At 41.8% G+C, this 16838-nt stretch overlaps 2 protein-coding genes across 6 annotated transcripts in view; one reads left to right on the top strand and one right to left on the bottom strand.

The window, feature by feature from the left end:
• Nucleotides 1-7726, top strand: part of VPS13B (vacuolar protein sorting 13 homolog B) — a 485884-nt gene extending 478158 nt beyond the window's left edge. For all 5 annotated transcript variants that reach the window (XM_064442323.1, XM_064442322.1, XM_064442320.1 and 2 more), the window contains exon 62: nucleotides 5646-7726. In XM_064442323.1, the coding sequence (XP_064298393.1) occupies nucleotides 5646-5891 (246 nt within the window). In that variant the 3' untranslated portion in view covers nucleotides 5892-7726. The remainder of the gene's footprint in view (nucleotides 1-5645) is intronic.
• A 2933-nt stretch (nucleotides 7727-10659) lies between these two features.
• LOC104047334 (cytochrome c oxidase subunit 6C) lies at nucleotides 10660-16620 on the bottom strand. Its single transcript, XM_064442318.1, has 4 exons — nucleotides 16486-16620; nucleotides 15382-15509; nucleotides 13627-13766; nucleotides 10660-10787 (listed from the first exon to the last, which is right to left on the bottom strand). The coding sequence occupies exons 2-3, from the start codon at nucleotides 15493-15495 to the stop codon at nucleotides 13647-13649; spliced, it is 234 nt and encodes a 77-aa protein (XP_064298388.1). The 5' UTR covers nucleotides 15496-15509; nucleotides 16486-16620; the 3' UTR covers nucleotides 10660-10787; nucleotides 13627-13646.
• Between the last annotated feature and the right edge of the window lie 218 nt (nucleotides 16621-16838).

Raw genomic sequence — 16838 nt, 5'->3', positions numbered from 1 at the left:
TGGATGAAAGGGTCCTCCCTTCTGTCCTCTTATTGATCGTGACATTTCATATCCATGACAACCATTTTCTGAGGGAAAAAGCAGAGGAATTCTGGGTTCTTGGTGAGCGCTGCCTCCTTCTGAAAAGGTTCTCATGACTACATGTGCCTGAGGTGTTTATTGTTTGGCAAGTCAGGATTGCAGCCTGTGCCTCCAAAGTCACAGCAAGAACAGTTCCTTTTATTTTTTCGTGAATTCTGTTTTAACAGTTCAGTGGTGCTGACGCATGCTCCTTTCAGCACGTTTCTTATCTTGCCACTTCCAGTGCAGTGGTCTTACTGGGCTGCTAGCTGTACTCACTTCTTGAGATCTTCCTTCTTCTGCAAATGCTAACTTTAAAATGGATCAGTTCTTTTGCTGACATTGGATGCACCAAGTGTTTGCCAGTATGAGCATAAATCCGTCATCTTAATATTGAAAGATCTCTAAGCTATTTGAATGCTGAGGTTTTGGATGAATTATCTTCTTTTAATAGTAGAAGAATGTTATATTTTTACACTTTCGGGAAACAATGTTTATTGTATTAAATTCTCAAGTGGAATCATATGAGAGATCATTTCAAAAACAAACATGCATGTCCTGATTGTTGTTTTCATGAAAGTGTGTCAGGTAGTTCATAGACTGCTATTCCAGAAATTTCTCTGTTTCAAATAAACAAAAAGAACATATTTAAAACCCCATGAAGTATGAGGTGTGCCAAAAAGTAGGGGAGGTTTCAGCACCTTCAGTAAAATCCTAACATTGCTGAAGTCACTGAAGAGTTTTGCCATTGATTCCAGCACAGCAAGGACTTCATCTGTGTCATGACAGTGCTTGGATTTTTTTTGTGAGAGCTTTTTTTAGTGCTGAATTCTCTATTCACATTTATTGTCTTTCCACTAACCTCAGTCTCACAGAGTGCTGTTGACTGGAGTTGCCTTGTCTCACCACAAAGCTACATGAGGCATTTAAATTTTGATGCAAAGGGGCGAAGCTCAGCTTTTTTATCCCCGAGTGCTATGTGGTTGCTGGAGGCACACATCAGACTGAGTCCAGACTATCCTGCTCAGTCCAGAGCTACTGTCCTGGAGGGAAGAGGAGGATAATCTGTTCTCCCTAAGGCACTTGATGCACTCAACCCATCCTAACCCTAACTTTAGCACCAGTCCACATCTATTTTTATTATGCTGTAATGTGATGGCTCTTGTCTCTGTATCTGGTTATCCAAGGGGTGAGGAGTAGGCTGCTGCACTGGGGGAAGGGCTGCTTGCCCAAAGGTTGCTGCAAGAGGGTGATGAGTTAGAGGGACTGCCTGTGTGGGAGAAGGGAAGGTGAGGGACAGGGAGCCTAATTCTAGTCCCACAGCTGCTGCAGCTGGGAATGTATAGGACTTCTGGGCAAGTGGCTCCTGTACATGCACAGTGCAACCCTGCACAGCATGTGCAGAGTCCATCATTCCCACATACACATGCTAGTACGCACAGTAAACATGACCTGCTTTGGAGGTACTGGACCAAATACATGGTTTTGTCTGAAGTTCTGGATAGAAATACAGGAGTCCTACTCCAGTGGCATAGCAATGCCAGGAGCTGTAAGCCCTGAGCCACCCAGCCTCAGTACACAACCTCTTTGGCCAGCACGGGCTCTTGAGAATGCATTGAAAACATATGGCATGATGGAAGCGATGGAGTGCCTGTGCCCCAGGTGGAGCAAAGTCACCGGTGGCAAGACAGCAAAAGCTGAGTGGTGCTGTACAGAACAGACCTGGTAAAATATTCCTTCAGAATGCAGACGCTGGTGCTGATCTTTGTGTGAAAATGAAAATAAATGTGCTATAAGGCAGAGCAGTTGAAAGTAAGACAAAGAATAAGAAAGTTTATTTGTTTATGCTAAGGCAGCTACACAGTAAAAGATTCCAAAAGCTTCATAAAGCTTTATTAATTACCTAGAGTTAAGTAATATTCTTTTGTAACTGATATATATTAGTTTTTTGCCTTAGTGGATTGGGAAATTTCATACTTAGTAATTTCCTTTCTGCAGCTGAGCCTGTCAGTTCTGCAGTGCTTGGGGTGTTGTGTGCTCCGCTGGTGCTGGTGGGAGCCAGGGCCTCCCCTTCAGCTCCCCGGCAAGAGCTTCTAAAAACTCTTTGAATGTGATTAGGAAAAGGAACCTTAGGAGCAGGAAGCTGTGACTCACAGGTGAGCAGCCTCAGAGCTGCAGACCTACACCTACATAGACACAACTCCTATATATTAATGGTATGCCATCTTGTTGCACTGAAGACGTCCTCAGCTGAAGTGCAGACACGTCTGTACATGATGAAATTAGTAAAGATGGACAGAATTTTTAGCTGGAAAATGCCCAGTCAAATCAATCAAAATATCATGGTGAGTTTAGCAAAATAGAGGTGGTTACCAAATGTAAAGTATGTCTGGGTTTTTTTTTACTAATTTAATCAAAGATCCTAGAAATAATACAAGTTGAAGCATTTCATTTCAACTTTATAAAAATCCACTTTTTTGTGTTATTGCTCACAAAAATAATTGCCAAAAGTTTTGTTTCAGCTCTGCCCAAAACAGTTTCTCCCCTTCCCTCTCCTCAGCTTCTTGGAACTATTAGGAAACAAAACATGAGTTATTCTACAGCTGTAATCACCAGAGATGTTATAGAGCATATTTTGACTCCTTCAGCAATAGGTTTGCCTGATGGCTTGTTCGGCTCCACAATATATAACTTAATCCATATGGCTAGGAATGGACTGGATGGATTTTTGAAACTCTGGCACTGACAACATTGTTATTGAAAAGGAAGCGTTAATTGTGCTTGGATTATCTTCCAAAGTAATTGAGACACTGCTTGCTTCCAGACAGACATCAAACTCAAAAGGCCTGCTCTTCCAGCTGCTCTTGGTATGGCTCATAACATCAAGAAGACAGCAAAAGATTGAAGGGCCCTGGAATTTCAGATATTCTAGAATTTCTTTGTGATGATCTTCATGTGCAACAGGGTTTTCATGATAGTGCTACATGTTAACATCTCTGGAGCAGAAAACCAATCTCTGGATTTTTCAAAGCTGTGAAAAAAACCCTAAAGAACCGGATCTTCGTAGTCAGTGTGCACAAAGCAGCCCTTCAGTCTTACATACACATCTGGACTGCACAACAGAGGCACTGTAGCTGCTGCAGAGTTAGAATTGCTGAAGGCTTATTCTTTATAAGCCATAATTGGAGGAATTTTAGAAAAATTCTGGAGTTCTTAACCCAAAAGTATGGCCTTCTAGAATGAAAGGATGGGATATCTTCAAGGTTCCTCTAGCAGGTACACTAAGCAACCCTTGACTAAATTTTGATTCATTGAATGGTCTGGCTATTAACACTATAGCTGTTTGAAGTAGTGAGCTAAGGCACTTAGTGACAACGTTAGGTCCCATTTAGGAAAAAATGTAGAATAATAGTACTTCCACGTTCCTGTTGTTGTCTTAACAATATAAGCTAAACTGAAACTGGCTGGAGAAGCAGATGGTTGCAGATGAAGTCACCTGGAAACAAGTTACTTTGGAAGACCATCCAAAAGCGCAGTTAGTATTTCCTCCAGAATAATTATGCTGTATCTGTGGGGTATAGCATGGGGCTGAACGAAGAATGGGTTCACAGGAGTAGGTGAGTGGGATGCCAGCACCCTTTCCATCTCCTTTGATAACCTGGGTCTTTTGGTCAGTGTAGAGGAAGAACTATAATCCAGCTGCCCCTGGGCTTTTCTCCCTAGAAGGAGAAGTCAGGAAAAAATGTGGAGCCACCTACATGCAAGATTTACCCCTTAACTTAAAATCTAGTTTACATAGGTGGTACTTTAGCATATTTCTCTCCTTTCAACTGGTAAAACAGACTGACTGCTGAGATACTTCTTCTGTGCCACCAGACTGAAGATGTGGTTCAGACACCATTCTCCACTGTTGGCCATGGGGCTGCTGCAGCAGTCTGCCTTCTGATTTTTCCCTCCCATTAAAGTCATTCACGAAAACCACACTCTCCTCTGCCCATTTCATAATTTCTTCTGTTTCTAGGCATAGGCTCCAACCTTGAGCTTCTGAGCTTGTTCATGAGCCTGCTTCCTTCAGCATTTTTGTGGTGATGATTGAAAACAGGAGTGTTTCTACTTGCTGAGCAGCAAATCTATCTCAAAAGACATAGTAAAAAAACCAGAGGGGACTGTTTTGATTTGGATGTGACATCTGCCACTATCTATCAATCATATTAATTCTTTCTTCAAATAAGCAATGGTTTGTTTAAAATGAGCCTTGCAGACCAGAGATGTGATAAGATATTGATCGTGGATGTTAAATTGAATCCAATGGCACTGTTTGAAAATATCATCATGTCTAGTGAGGCAGGTGTAAAACTCCCAGAAAGACAGTCAGAAGATAGCAGTCTTTGAATCCTTAGCATGACATCCAACAAGCAAGCAAAGACATTTTAAACCCTACAAAAATAAAACTGGTCAGCAGTTTTCCAAGTGTAAATAAGGACGCGTCAAAGCCCAGCCCTAGGACAGCTTCTGCCTTTTTGATCATCATATTTTGGAAATAACTTCTGTTCTGAATGACTTTGCTAGTGATACCACTGTAGCATCCATGGTGGTATTTCAGAAATACATTTTTTTGAAACCATGCGACTAGCTTGATGCCTGCTTGCATGCTTTCCCTTCTCAGACTAGTCATAGTTATCTTCAATTTCTTCTTCAAAAAAAGGACATAGCAGGTTGATCTTCCAAAGCCAGGTTTGCCCATGGCTTTTCATCTAATACTTTATCTGGTTGGAACCACGCAGTAGATGCCACCTTTCTGTTGACAATATTTGTTTTACTGTATTTGTTTCCGCTAGAGGTAGATTACTTGCATCCCTCTTGCCAGAGCGCTGATCCTCTACGTATTTCAGCCTGCAAAAAGAGATTTCTCCAGAGGAGTGCTTCCAACTCATGGTGGTGGAAAAGGCAGTTTACCTAGACACCTTAATGTCTTCTCCAGAAACGACACACCCAAACCATCTTCAGTAAAACCCTTTTGTTTAAAAAAAATGTAATTGTGTGGGTCCTCTGACGCAGACTTTTTGGTTACCAGAAGCAGATGGATATATCCTGTCATAGAACATTCACCTGGAAGGTAGCTTCTAGTTTTTATTTTAAATCAAGTAAAAAACTTAACTCCCCAGATACAACTATGGGCTGTCTTTAATTGTACTTTGTGAGACAATGTTTTAGCTAATTAGAATTGCTATTGATAAGCACTGCCAAGAGGTACCGGTGTTTCTCTAAAAGGGGTTCAGATGTGTTTCCTCTCTACAAAGAGTTGAGTGTCCAGCCCTGAAATTCTCAAAAGATGCTGCTTAAATTTTCTGTGGCAGAGTTAGAGCTCCTCAGAAGTGTCCAAAACAGCAGACGAGAGGACCAATCCACCAAGCACTAAATTATGGGAGAGCACCATTGATTAAAACATCCATTAAACCATTGTAAGAAAGACCCCAGGAAGGAAGATTTTTAACTACAGGAAGTAACGTGGAAGTTACTGTCCTTACTACTAAGTTCAGTTACTGGCAGTTACTCAGTAACTATTTTATCTTCTCTGATTTCAGGCAGATGGAGCTCGAGAGAGACTATCAGAACAACAATACAACCGCCTTGTGGAGTACATTGCAAAGACATCTTACCACCTCGCTCCCAGCACCCCAACAGTACCAGCACTGCAACCTGTGGCTACCGAACACCTTCCAACTATAATGAAAACGTATCAATATGTAGTTGATCCAAATTTTGCCCAAGTATTCATTAGCAAATTCACCATGGTGAAAAATAAAGCCTTGCGGAAAGGATTTAATTAATAATTATTTGTGGTAAGTATAGTAATACCTTACCGTTTTGAAAGTAATGCTTTCTCTGCAGTAACGTACATCGAGTAGAGATGCATGTAATTTTTGAGGAGGTGGGAGATAACAAGTTAAGCCCAATAGCTTTTCTAATCTTGACAACATTCCTGCTCCCTAGCCAAAATACTAGTGCTGGAAGGAAAGTGTTCTAGCAAACGAATGAAAAGGAACAGCCTTGGACTATAGCTCAATCAAAATCTGTTTTCTTTTCAACAACCAAAATCAGAGACTAAGGAAAATTTGCGTGCATACAGACGTGTTTGCCACACACACAAAACATGTATCAATACCTACTATATCATCTTTTAGGGTCTGCCAGTTTCTGTTATAAAACAGGTTTATAACTCAGCTGTAAAAACTTGCTCAAGGCTGAGCCTTCCGCCCTCCCCACCTCCATGCACTCCCCCCAACATGTACGTCCTGAGGCAAAACATTTTCCCCCACTAAATCTGAAAAACCCAGTGTGGCTGTTTTAAGTTACTAGTGACAGCTGGGTTTTAGCACCACTTTAACCTTAAAATAGCTTCCTTTATTTGACTGAAGTTTTGCAGGACATTAGTCCTTAATGTAAACGAGTGCCTTTGTGTGGTTTGGAGAACAAAACATGAACTACAACGTGAATTTATTTTTAAAACTGTCTGTATACAGAAACTTTATTTTATCCACCATCAAATTTTCAGAAGGACTTCCAATGTATATATGACATTGTGCATTGTCTGGGCGTTAGCTGGAAGCCAGTAACACACAGTTGAAAATTTAAGAAACAGAGCTTAGCCTCACTAAAATCTACCAAAAGTCTATAAGCTCAAGGTAACATAGATGTGCAGGTGCTAAGTATAGCCTTGTTAGGTCTCACTTCTGATCTGCCACCACTACATAGTATGTGCTCAGTTAAGCCCTAACGCGTTTTGCGCTTATCATCGTTTGAGCAAATAAAACCAGGGATATTTAGAAACAAGACCTTTCACATATGTTTGTGCTAAGCAAAGTGAGATTTCATTTTTCTCAAGTTGATCGAAACGTATGGGCCCACAGGTGCCAGTTGCATTAATAGTTAATGATGCCGTCACAATACACTTACGAATATGATGTTAAACACAGCAAGACAAATGAGCTTTCTAAGAAGTGTCTTATTTTTCTGATGCTTTACAATTCGTAGTAGACAAGAAATCACTGTCTCAGGGGACAGTTAGATTACTTTACAAACCAAATCTGGCTATGGCAGTTTAATTTTAAAAAACAAAAGCTTACTTGGTTTTCAACTATTAGTGTTACTTTTCTCCCCTTTTCTATATACTTATGGACATGAATTTTGTCTGGGGATTCCTGAACATGGCCGGAATGGGAGACAGGAACTGGAATAAAATCTGATCATCATTTGGAGCAGATTCATATGCTTTATAGTTAATAACTTCTATGCATACTTGAGATGACCAAATGCACAGTAAATACGAATGTAGTAACTGCAATGTTTTTCTCGTGAGTTCTGTTTTGCTAAAAGGTATTTCTAAAAGCTGTGTCTCTTGTGTACTGAAAATACAGAAGCCTGGGATCTGCCTTTTCTGACTGTGAAATAAGCCCATCCATTATCAACATTTCATGCAGTGATTTAATAAATTAGTCACTGTTTAAATAACACTGTTTAAAAAAATGTGTATGTGTAGATACACACCCGTGCTTCATTCCTGAATATTTTATGGAAATAGTTTAATACTTCTAATTTTGCATATTGGTGGATAAATTGTAATATAATGAGATTGTTTAAAGATAATAAAGCTATTCCTGTAATACTTGTTTTTGTGAGCTATTTGGTCATTCAGTCACAAGGCAATGAACTCGTCACTGCGTAGAACAATAACAAGACAGACACACAAGCTTCATGTAGACCCCATTAGATTCCAGTTGGTCACTGGACTTGGTCATATACCAGAAAATGCAATAGATCATGCAATACTTGGGAAGTAAAAACCAATGATTAGCTTGCCAAAAAATTGTGTGCTGAGAAGTTTTATGCTTTTGTGACTGAATCAAAACGGCACTGTAGCCACCATTTGAATTAGACTAATCTGTTCGTTATTTATGTGGTACACAAGCCAGCCACGAGGATGCAAACACACCTGTAACAAATGAGGGAAGGCAGCAGTTTAATTTCTAAAAGTTTGACGGTTGCAGCCATTGTTTACGATACATTTGTGCTTTTCCTGAATTATATTCTCCTGGAATAAACACTTGCTTAAATTACACTCTTCTTCAGTGAATTAAGCTAGCATCTTTACTGCATTAGGCAGGTTCTTTCTCCCCCTTCTGACCACATGTATGGAAACATGTCTGGAGACGGTATATAAATCAGCCTCTCCTACGTATGAGCTGTGTGAACTATAAAGCCAAAGTTGTCCAAAGAGCAGCTGCCTGTACTTAGCCACTAAAGCACTCCAATGTGTGTGCTCTTAAAACATGCCTACTCTCAGAATGCGCCTTAGACCTGGAGCTCGCACAACTTCAAATCTATCTTTTTAGTTTGCTTCCAGAACAATCACTCATTCCTCAAGCACTCGAGAATAAAGCAAGCCAGCCAAAACTTTGAAGGCATGGTCAGGCTTACACATGGCAAGACCTTTCATAGTTTAGGTCAAACAATTCCTTTTCATGTATTATTTCATACATAAATATAGCAAAAAATCATTACAGACAGTTGGGATGGTCTCAGCGCAGACAAGCATGGGGGTTTTTTTTCAGCTCTGCACCACCTAGAAACAAACAGCATGCCAGACCCTGTAACAAGCAGCTGATTAGGTCTAACATGGCTTTTTCTTGTAGTATGCGAAGTCCTGCTCCCACATGTTCCTAATATAGGATTAGCTGAACTCACTGAAAAAGACAAAAAGGAAAAATTTGATGGGTTGGTGCTGCTTTCAGAAAAGGGTAGCCCTTCTGCCTACCCTGCCCAGCTTTGCCCACCTGTCCTGCGCCAGAGGAACACGAGGTACAGGTTGGTTGGCATTGCCTGCTGGAAGGCAGTACCTCCTTTTGTGCCATTGTGAAAACATACTATATACAGAAAGCAACAAGTATAAGCTGCAGCCTCTCAAAGCACAGGCATTTTGGGTTGCTGGTTGGACTTGATGAGCCTAGAGGTCTTTCCCAACCTCAGTAGGTCTATGAGCCTATAAAACTTAGCGCTGACCTTGAATACATTTAGCCAGAGACATCTTTGTGCTCTGCTGCACAGTCAGCGTGCTATCTCCAGTCACAAAATGCCTTTAAATCAACAAGTGCTGGTGACTGAAGGAACACAGACTACAACAATAACTGCTGTTGTCTGTAAGAGCTTAGCAGAAACTCAGAATTTAAAGTAACTTGATAGCAACCAGGAAGATGGGCTAGAGCTGCAAGGGAGGTCGGGTCTATTAGGCTGCGTACCTGGTAGTAGCAAGTTGCTTTGCCTCTGAAGCTGTCAATATGACTGAAGACCCCTGGCTGTTTAAACCTGCAGCCATGCCTGAGAAAACGTTAGTCAGTACTTAATGGCATACAATGTTTATACTGTACCCTGGGAAGATAAATGGGTATCATTTGCTATTGTTAAGCTGTGGTTTACATTTGTAAGCACAGGGGTATTTTGATTACTAGATGGTTTTCCCTGCACCACAAATGTCAAGTTCTTTCTTTGCTTAAAGGAAGCACTGGCTGTATGGAAAGCTTGAAGAAAAAACAATTGCATGTTGCTAATAGTGTGCTGGATCGGCTATTACTTATGTGCCTTCATTAGTCCAAATGTTGCTCACACCTATTTAGTTAACAAGCCATTTAAAATAATAAGAGTTACTCTGAATAGGATTTGCATTGAAGACCTTCAGATACAACACCGATGACTTAATTTGGCAGGCTGCTTCATACAAAGCCTTCCCTCCTTTCACACTATCAGCTTTGACTCCTCTCCTGGTACCCACATTCATCAATCAAGAGCTACCACCCTAGTACCATCTTCAGCAGCCAGCAACACACAAAGCATGTTCCAAACAGTGGGTATCGTGGCAGGAGATAGAGAGTCAGGTCTCAGACAACACCCAACGTAGCAGAGATCAAGATGATGCTTAGCTGACTACTTCCAGCTATTAAAAGAAAGATGATACGTGTCTAGAAGCAGAATGCAAAGATTCTCAATAGCATAATATCCTAAAATAAGTATTTCTTGTCTGCTTTTACCCCCTTTCCCCTTGTACCTCAAATACACATGAGCATACCTGCAGTTGAGTCGTTCTCCAATTAGAATAACATACCATGTGTAAGAGTGGGCACTTGCACAGTTTCTAAGCCTTGCTCTAAGTAAGTTTGCTGCTGTAAGGAAGGTAATACAGTGATGGCAGCAGAAAAAGATAGGAAGGTTGGCTCATATATTTCCAGAATTTGCCTCCAAATTCTTTCATCCCAAGGTCAGTTCACCTTGTGAAAGCACAGGTAACACAAACCCTTCCAGACATCCAGCCTCTCCCTTCCTGTAACACCTAACCTCTTGCACATTCCCATCGGCAGTGACCTAGCTGTAACTGCTTAGGGATATACTTTGTTATCAAATGTGGAATTTGGCCAAAATGGAGACGCAAATAATTCCTGGGAGAAAAAAACCTAGCCTTAGTCATCTTCAGCAATTTATGAAGAATTTCTACCACTCTTCCCAGCATCTGAGCACTTCAGCATTTCGACATTAATGAGGACAACTCAGTGCCACTGACATATGTATTTTATTTATTGAATTACATTAGAGCATGCCATGCACCAAAGTGCATTACACTTTACAGTTCAGTGAACAAATGCAGTTCAGTCATCGAGTCTCCTTAGACTGAAGGAGATCTGCAAGATAAAAAAAAAAAATATTAAGTTATGTTGGACAAACTTCATGCTCTAAGTAAACATATTACTATGTATGAATGCAAAGAAATAGAGAGAACTGTTTATGTGGTGGTTTAGTCTAGAGGAATTCCCCCTGTTATTTCCTGATGGTTTAAGATTCACACACCCTTCATGTGGCAAACAGAAGTGAAACATGGAACAAATCAAGAGCTGGAACAATACTGCACAGCACATCAGATTCACTATACATGCTGCACTGATAACTGAATCAATCTTGCTAAGGGCCTGAAAGAGAAAGGAATGCAGCTTTCAGATGGGAGCCAGAGAGGAAACAAGTGGTGTAGGCAACCTACCAAGGAAGGAAGAAAACCAAATTCAAATTGCTTCTCCACATTATACTGAACACAATCCAAGACCAGCTGTGCTCCATGACAAGAGTCATGCAAGTGGTGAGCACCACACTCTTAGCTTGCCCCTTTATTCTATTACTGAGCACGCTGCAGAGGTAGGATACGCTTCAAATTTATACTTGCACTGAGTTTCCGTTAGCAGTATCGCCATCCATCCAGCATCACCACCATCCTGATCCATCATCAGTATCATGGACACAAAGTCCATGCCAGGTAGACGAAGCAGTGTAAATGCACACTTAGGTACCAGGCTGCCTACATGCCCAGCAGGAACAAACTCGGTGCAGAGTGCCAAGCTAGCACCTTCACTCACGAATTCTCCTCCCCACCTACCCTACTCTCCGTTCAATTTTGGGGCAAAGTACTGATTCCACAGTGAGCATTCCATGAGGTTAAACCACTATACTTACTGCCACATACAGAATATATTCAAATAAAATGGGAGATGTAGAGCATGCATGACCACTGTACCCATTAGGTAACTATACCAAAAAAAGCATCAAATTCAACCTCCATCCAACTTCCATAGCTAAGATTAAGCTACTGAGGCATGGAAACGTATTCCACGTGGTTTGTGTGCTTGTCCTCTTCAATCTTCCCAGAACATCTGAGGCACTGGCATTGGTTTCCCCTTCTTCTACTTACATTTTTGTGCAGGCACAAAACAAAAAGAACCTCTTTCTACTATGGAGGAGTGAAAAATACCAGTTCTTATATAGATAGGCTAAGGAATAAGAAGTATCAGCAATTCAAACAAAAGTCACATATAATGATTTGTCTTTCACATTTTCTGTTGAGCTGATCTAATTAAGGAATGGAAGAAATGTTTAGGAAAAGTAATTCTAACAGGTACACACTATGTGCAACATTTTTTTTTAAATGCAAATGGGAACGTAAGCTGAGAGTGGAGCTCTCTTTGCAGTGACAAAAATCCTGCTCATGATTCCAATTAAATATTCAACGTGCATCCTTGTTGACAGTGTTTGTTTCGAATGATTTTACCACCAGATGGCCTTTCAGAATACTCTGATGAAGGCCACCTGACTGAAGAATGCAATTCCAGTGTCTAAGAAAGTTTAAAAGTTTCTATATATTAGCAATAGGACCAACCAGAAACAGAATTACCAAGATTAAAACCAGGAAAATTTATCATTTCATTATTTATCTTTGTTGCAGTCACAACTGAAGAACAGAAGTTCCCCCTTCTCACAAAAAAAAAAAAAAGCACCAAAGGGACTGCCACTTTTTTTTTCTTTTTAAATTTGTTAGAAGAGCTGGAGCTCTGCTTTTTTTATGTGATTATGTTATGCAGAAACCAGATAGTTGTAGATTGTCACACAACAGAATTTAATATTAATAGTGTTAAGTACAAATATTTTATTCAATTTTGCTGCTTTAAGCAAACACGCTGAGAAAATGCAGCTGGCCAGGATAATTAGAGCCACAGATTATCACATAATGATCACAATATGAAAACATTCCAAAAGAATGAAAAAGCTATCATTCAGGATTAGTTTGAAGTCATTTTAAAAGAAGCAGAGAACCCAACGTAAGAAATTTGGATCAAGAAAGGGGGAGGAATTCTTTATTGAGTTGTCACATCATGAGCTTGTGCAGCTTAGTAAGCGTGCTTCTTAATAACTATGACAAGGTTGAAATCAAGACTTTTCCTTCCTGCTGTTACGACAACAAGTAAGGGAGAACAAAGTTTGGTTGACTTCAGACAAAAGGCAGTGTTAAGTGCTAGGAAAATAAACAAAGTTCTATTCAAGCTTAGTTCAGTATGGCAGAAGCCTGAATATTGGTATGCCATTGCAAATTTTTTGTTTATATAAATATATATGTATGTATATATAAAAATATATTTCCCCCCATTACTAGTTATCTTCCCCCTCTTGCCAACTTCAAAAGACAAAAGGATGTGTGGAAGCTGCCTACGTTTCTTATATTAAAATGCATGGTATCGGAGAAACAGCCTCTCCACTTTCTCATTCACTGTACCACCACAAGTACTTGAGTAGTAGAGAGAGACAGCCCGAAGCTAAGCCGTTCAAGATGTGACAGCATCAACATATCAGTGATATCAGGCAAGTCTTATAGTTTAATACAAGAGCTTTGTCTCCTCTCCATGGCTGTGTGAAGAGGGAAAGGCCTGCCATCGCTCTGTGCAAGTCTCCTGTATCACATAAGTTAAACAAATTACCCCAAAGGCATTCAGGAGCTTTCTATTCTGCCTTTACTCCCTGCTCCATAGTTCTCATATTTCTTCATGGTTTTATTACCCAGCGGTCTCTCCAGTGCAATTTGTATCCTTTTCCTTTGGGAGCACCTTTCTATTTGATCAAAAAGGAAGAACCTCCAAACAGAATCACAATGTTTCACTGAAACGTTCTAACTTACTCTTGTTCTAATGCAGAGTAGCTTATTACCTGTAAATGCAGGTTAAACATCATTTGGGCGGTGCAGACTCAAACACACCAGCTGCTCTCATGGCTTCAAAGTCCTTCATGGCATCATAGTTTTTGTAGAATTCTGCATAAGCTCGTTTTCTGGGTTCAGCAACTCCAAACTGGAAAGTTAACACACAGAAAATGAAAGCTTGCAACCCTTTACAAAAATAATTCTTTTTCTATTAGTAGTATGATTTGTATTAGTGGCTATGAGTCTACAAAGTCTTTAGCTCAAATTAGTAAAATATTACTGTTCAAATCCACCAATCCATTGGTGACCAATCCACCATTGGTCAGGAAAGCAAATGCCTGAAATGAAACCTTAAAATTAAGTCCGTTACAAAGTAGCACATTACACTTCTAAGATCCAGAAACACTCGGCCTGTATCGGCACTCAAGCATCCAATGCCCTCCCTGCTAATAGTTTTATACATAAAACGTGCCATTGTGGCAAGTTTTGTGCCTGTGAGCAGCTGCAAAACTGTAACTCCAGATAAAATGGCATCCTAAACCAATGTATTACATTTGAGCTTCACTGTAGGTCAACTACAGATGTCTGGTAAAATTTTACAAGGCTGTCAAGCCACTCTTACAGCTCACCGACATAAAATGACACAATCCTGACTCCTTGGATACTCCTTCCCCTGAAGCACAGGGATACAGTGAAAAAGCCTCCAAAAACATGAACGAAAGTCCAAGGTGGGTTTGTCCAACAGTATCTAACATGTAACAAAGTAAATCACTACAGAGATCCACATTACTTGCTCTAAATGTGGCCTTACTAGTATATTAAAGTGTGGGTGCCAAATAAGGTATAAAACCACAGACTATTAAAAAATATATATATATTTTAAGTCTGACCACAAACAAGCTTGTCTACCTCTTAACACATGTGTTAAGTAGATGCTGAGCTTTAACTGTGCAAGTTTATTATTTTGATAGACATTTGTTGATCTCTGAGAAGTTTAAGACAACCATGGTATTTTTGAGATGAACAATCTGAAATTAACCTAGTTCCTTGTCACTTTTATCAATAGCTTCTGGAATATTCAAATGCTGCAAATTGTATATGAATGAGTTCAACGGGCAAAGCAAGATCCAGTCCTTCCACACTAATTCAAACTGTGTTGCTTGCTTTGTGTATAAGATCCAAGAATTATTTAGTAAAAGCACTCAAGAACAACTACAACTCTTATCTTTGTTAGAAGTCTCTTAAGGACCACAAAAAACAAACTCCAATCTGTAAGCAGGTTTCTTTGGAAATGTAACACTCCATTTCCACACAATACTTCAAAACAAGGACAGAAGGACCATGCTAGCTTTCCCCACACAGATATCTTCAGTGTGAAGGATGGTTTTTCCAAACTGCTTGTAAGTAAGCTTTCTGAAATCCGTCTAGATATAAAATAAGACTTTGACAACTATCTCGAGTCTCAGATACTGTGACAGAGACCATCTAGAGTTAATGTGCATCAATCGTGTGAACGACCAAGAGCAGTCTAGGACTAGGAGACTCAAGTTTAAGTTGTCATGAATTGCATGATCTAGGTTATTTATATCGTTTCTTCAAATGAAGATTAGGAAGATTTATTTATGTTCTGGAAACATGCTTACAAAAATACATTATTAAAGCTTTCTGATTAACAGCTCAGCCAAATCACAACAGAAAAATATTATGAATTCTTAGAACACCCTAATGAGTCCAGTTTATAATGGAATGGCTACAGAGCTCACCTTGTATAAAGCCGCACATCCCACAGACACAAAAAATGCCCCAAATAGGTGAAACTTCATCCGCCTGGCCAAAAGGCGCCGCATTTGTGGCTTAGGCAATAGTGCAGACGACATGGTCGTTGTATTTCCTAAAAAAATAAAACAAAAAGAGAGAATTGGAGGACAAGAAGCTCTTCTTAAATAGTTTTCTGTAACTCTACTCTAGACAGACGGTGCTTTTTGTATTGTGCAATAATTGCCTTTACAACATAAGCAACAGTGCTTCTCTCTATTTGACTTTTCAGTAAGAACATTTAAGGGACAACATTCAAGGACAACCTATTTATGACATCAGTCTAAGGAAGTTGTTAAGACTCCTTACAGCCACTAGTCACAGAAGCAAGATCAGCCATCGCTGTTCACACCAAATTCTTCCCTCCCTGCGGGGTCTACCATTTCAGGTCTGCTGTTCTGGTGCTTACATCATTGATCACATTTTATTCATTTCTAAGGAAATGCACACACCTCTTGAACTAGCTCGTGGTTTGGTTTTTCAAGGTACCTGCAAACTCTATTGCATTAAAGGATTTTGTTTCTCTCCAGTAAGATTTCACTAACACCCCTCAAGGCCCGAGGCTGGCGGCTCTCCCTAAAGGCAAGGTGAGGGCTGGCTGAGCTGGGTGTGGGCCGAGGCAGCGTAGCCTCCCCCGCCAGCAGGGCCGGGCAGCGGAACGGGAGAGCCGGAGGCGGCCCGGCCCTCTCTGGAGGGCGGCCCCCCGGCGCTGCCCGCAGTCGCGCCCGCCCGCCCTCCCCTCCCCTCATATTTAGGCGGACCCCTGAGAGGCAGCACCCCTCCAGCCCCGCGCCGCGAGGGAAGGAAGAGGCCGCGGCGCCCCGGCCAGGCTGCCGCAAGCCGCGCGCTGGTTCTTCCCTCACGGAGGGCGCCGCTGCCCCCCGCGGGGCGCCCGCTCGCCCGACGGGGCCCGTCCCCGCCACCCTCAGGGACGCCTAGAGGTCACGGGCTGCCGCCGCAGGGCGTAGGGAACCCGGCGGGCCAAGGGCAGACCGGCGGGCCCGGGGGGACCCGGCGGCACGCGGAAGGAGGGGACGGGATGGCGGCCTCACCTCAGCTCAGGCCTCAGCTCAGCTCGGACCCACCAACGTCCTTCCGCCCCGCCGGCCGGGCGCCCTCTACGGCCCCGCTACCCCGCATGCGCGAGAGGCGGTGGCCCCCGGTACGGCGAGCGGCTCGGCTCAAACCCCGCAATGCGCGCACGCCGTGCGGCGACGGCCCGGCGCGGAGCAAAGGCAAAGCCTGCCTGGCTGAGCCGGGCCGGGCCGGGCCGGGCCGGACCAGGCCGGGCCGGAGCCAAAAGCCCTCGCAGTGCTACTTGCTCAGCGCCCCACCACTCCCCGAACAAACCAGTGCCCTCCACCCTTCCCACACACGTCAGTCGTTTTTCCAGATTTCCAGAGCA

Source organism: Phalacrocorax carbo, chromosome 2 (genome assembly GCF_963921805.1).
Source record: "Phalacrocorax carbo chromosome 2, bPhaCar2.1, whole genome shotgun sequence".
Taxonomy (NCBI): Eukaryota; Metazoa; Chordata; class Aves; order Suliformes; family Phalacrocoracidae; genus Phalacrocorax; species Phalacrocorax carbo.
The sequence above is the reverse complement of the archived record's forward strand: the minus strand, read 5'-3'. Positions and strand labels throughout refer to the sequence as shown.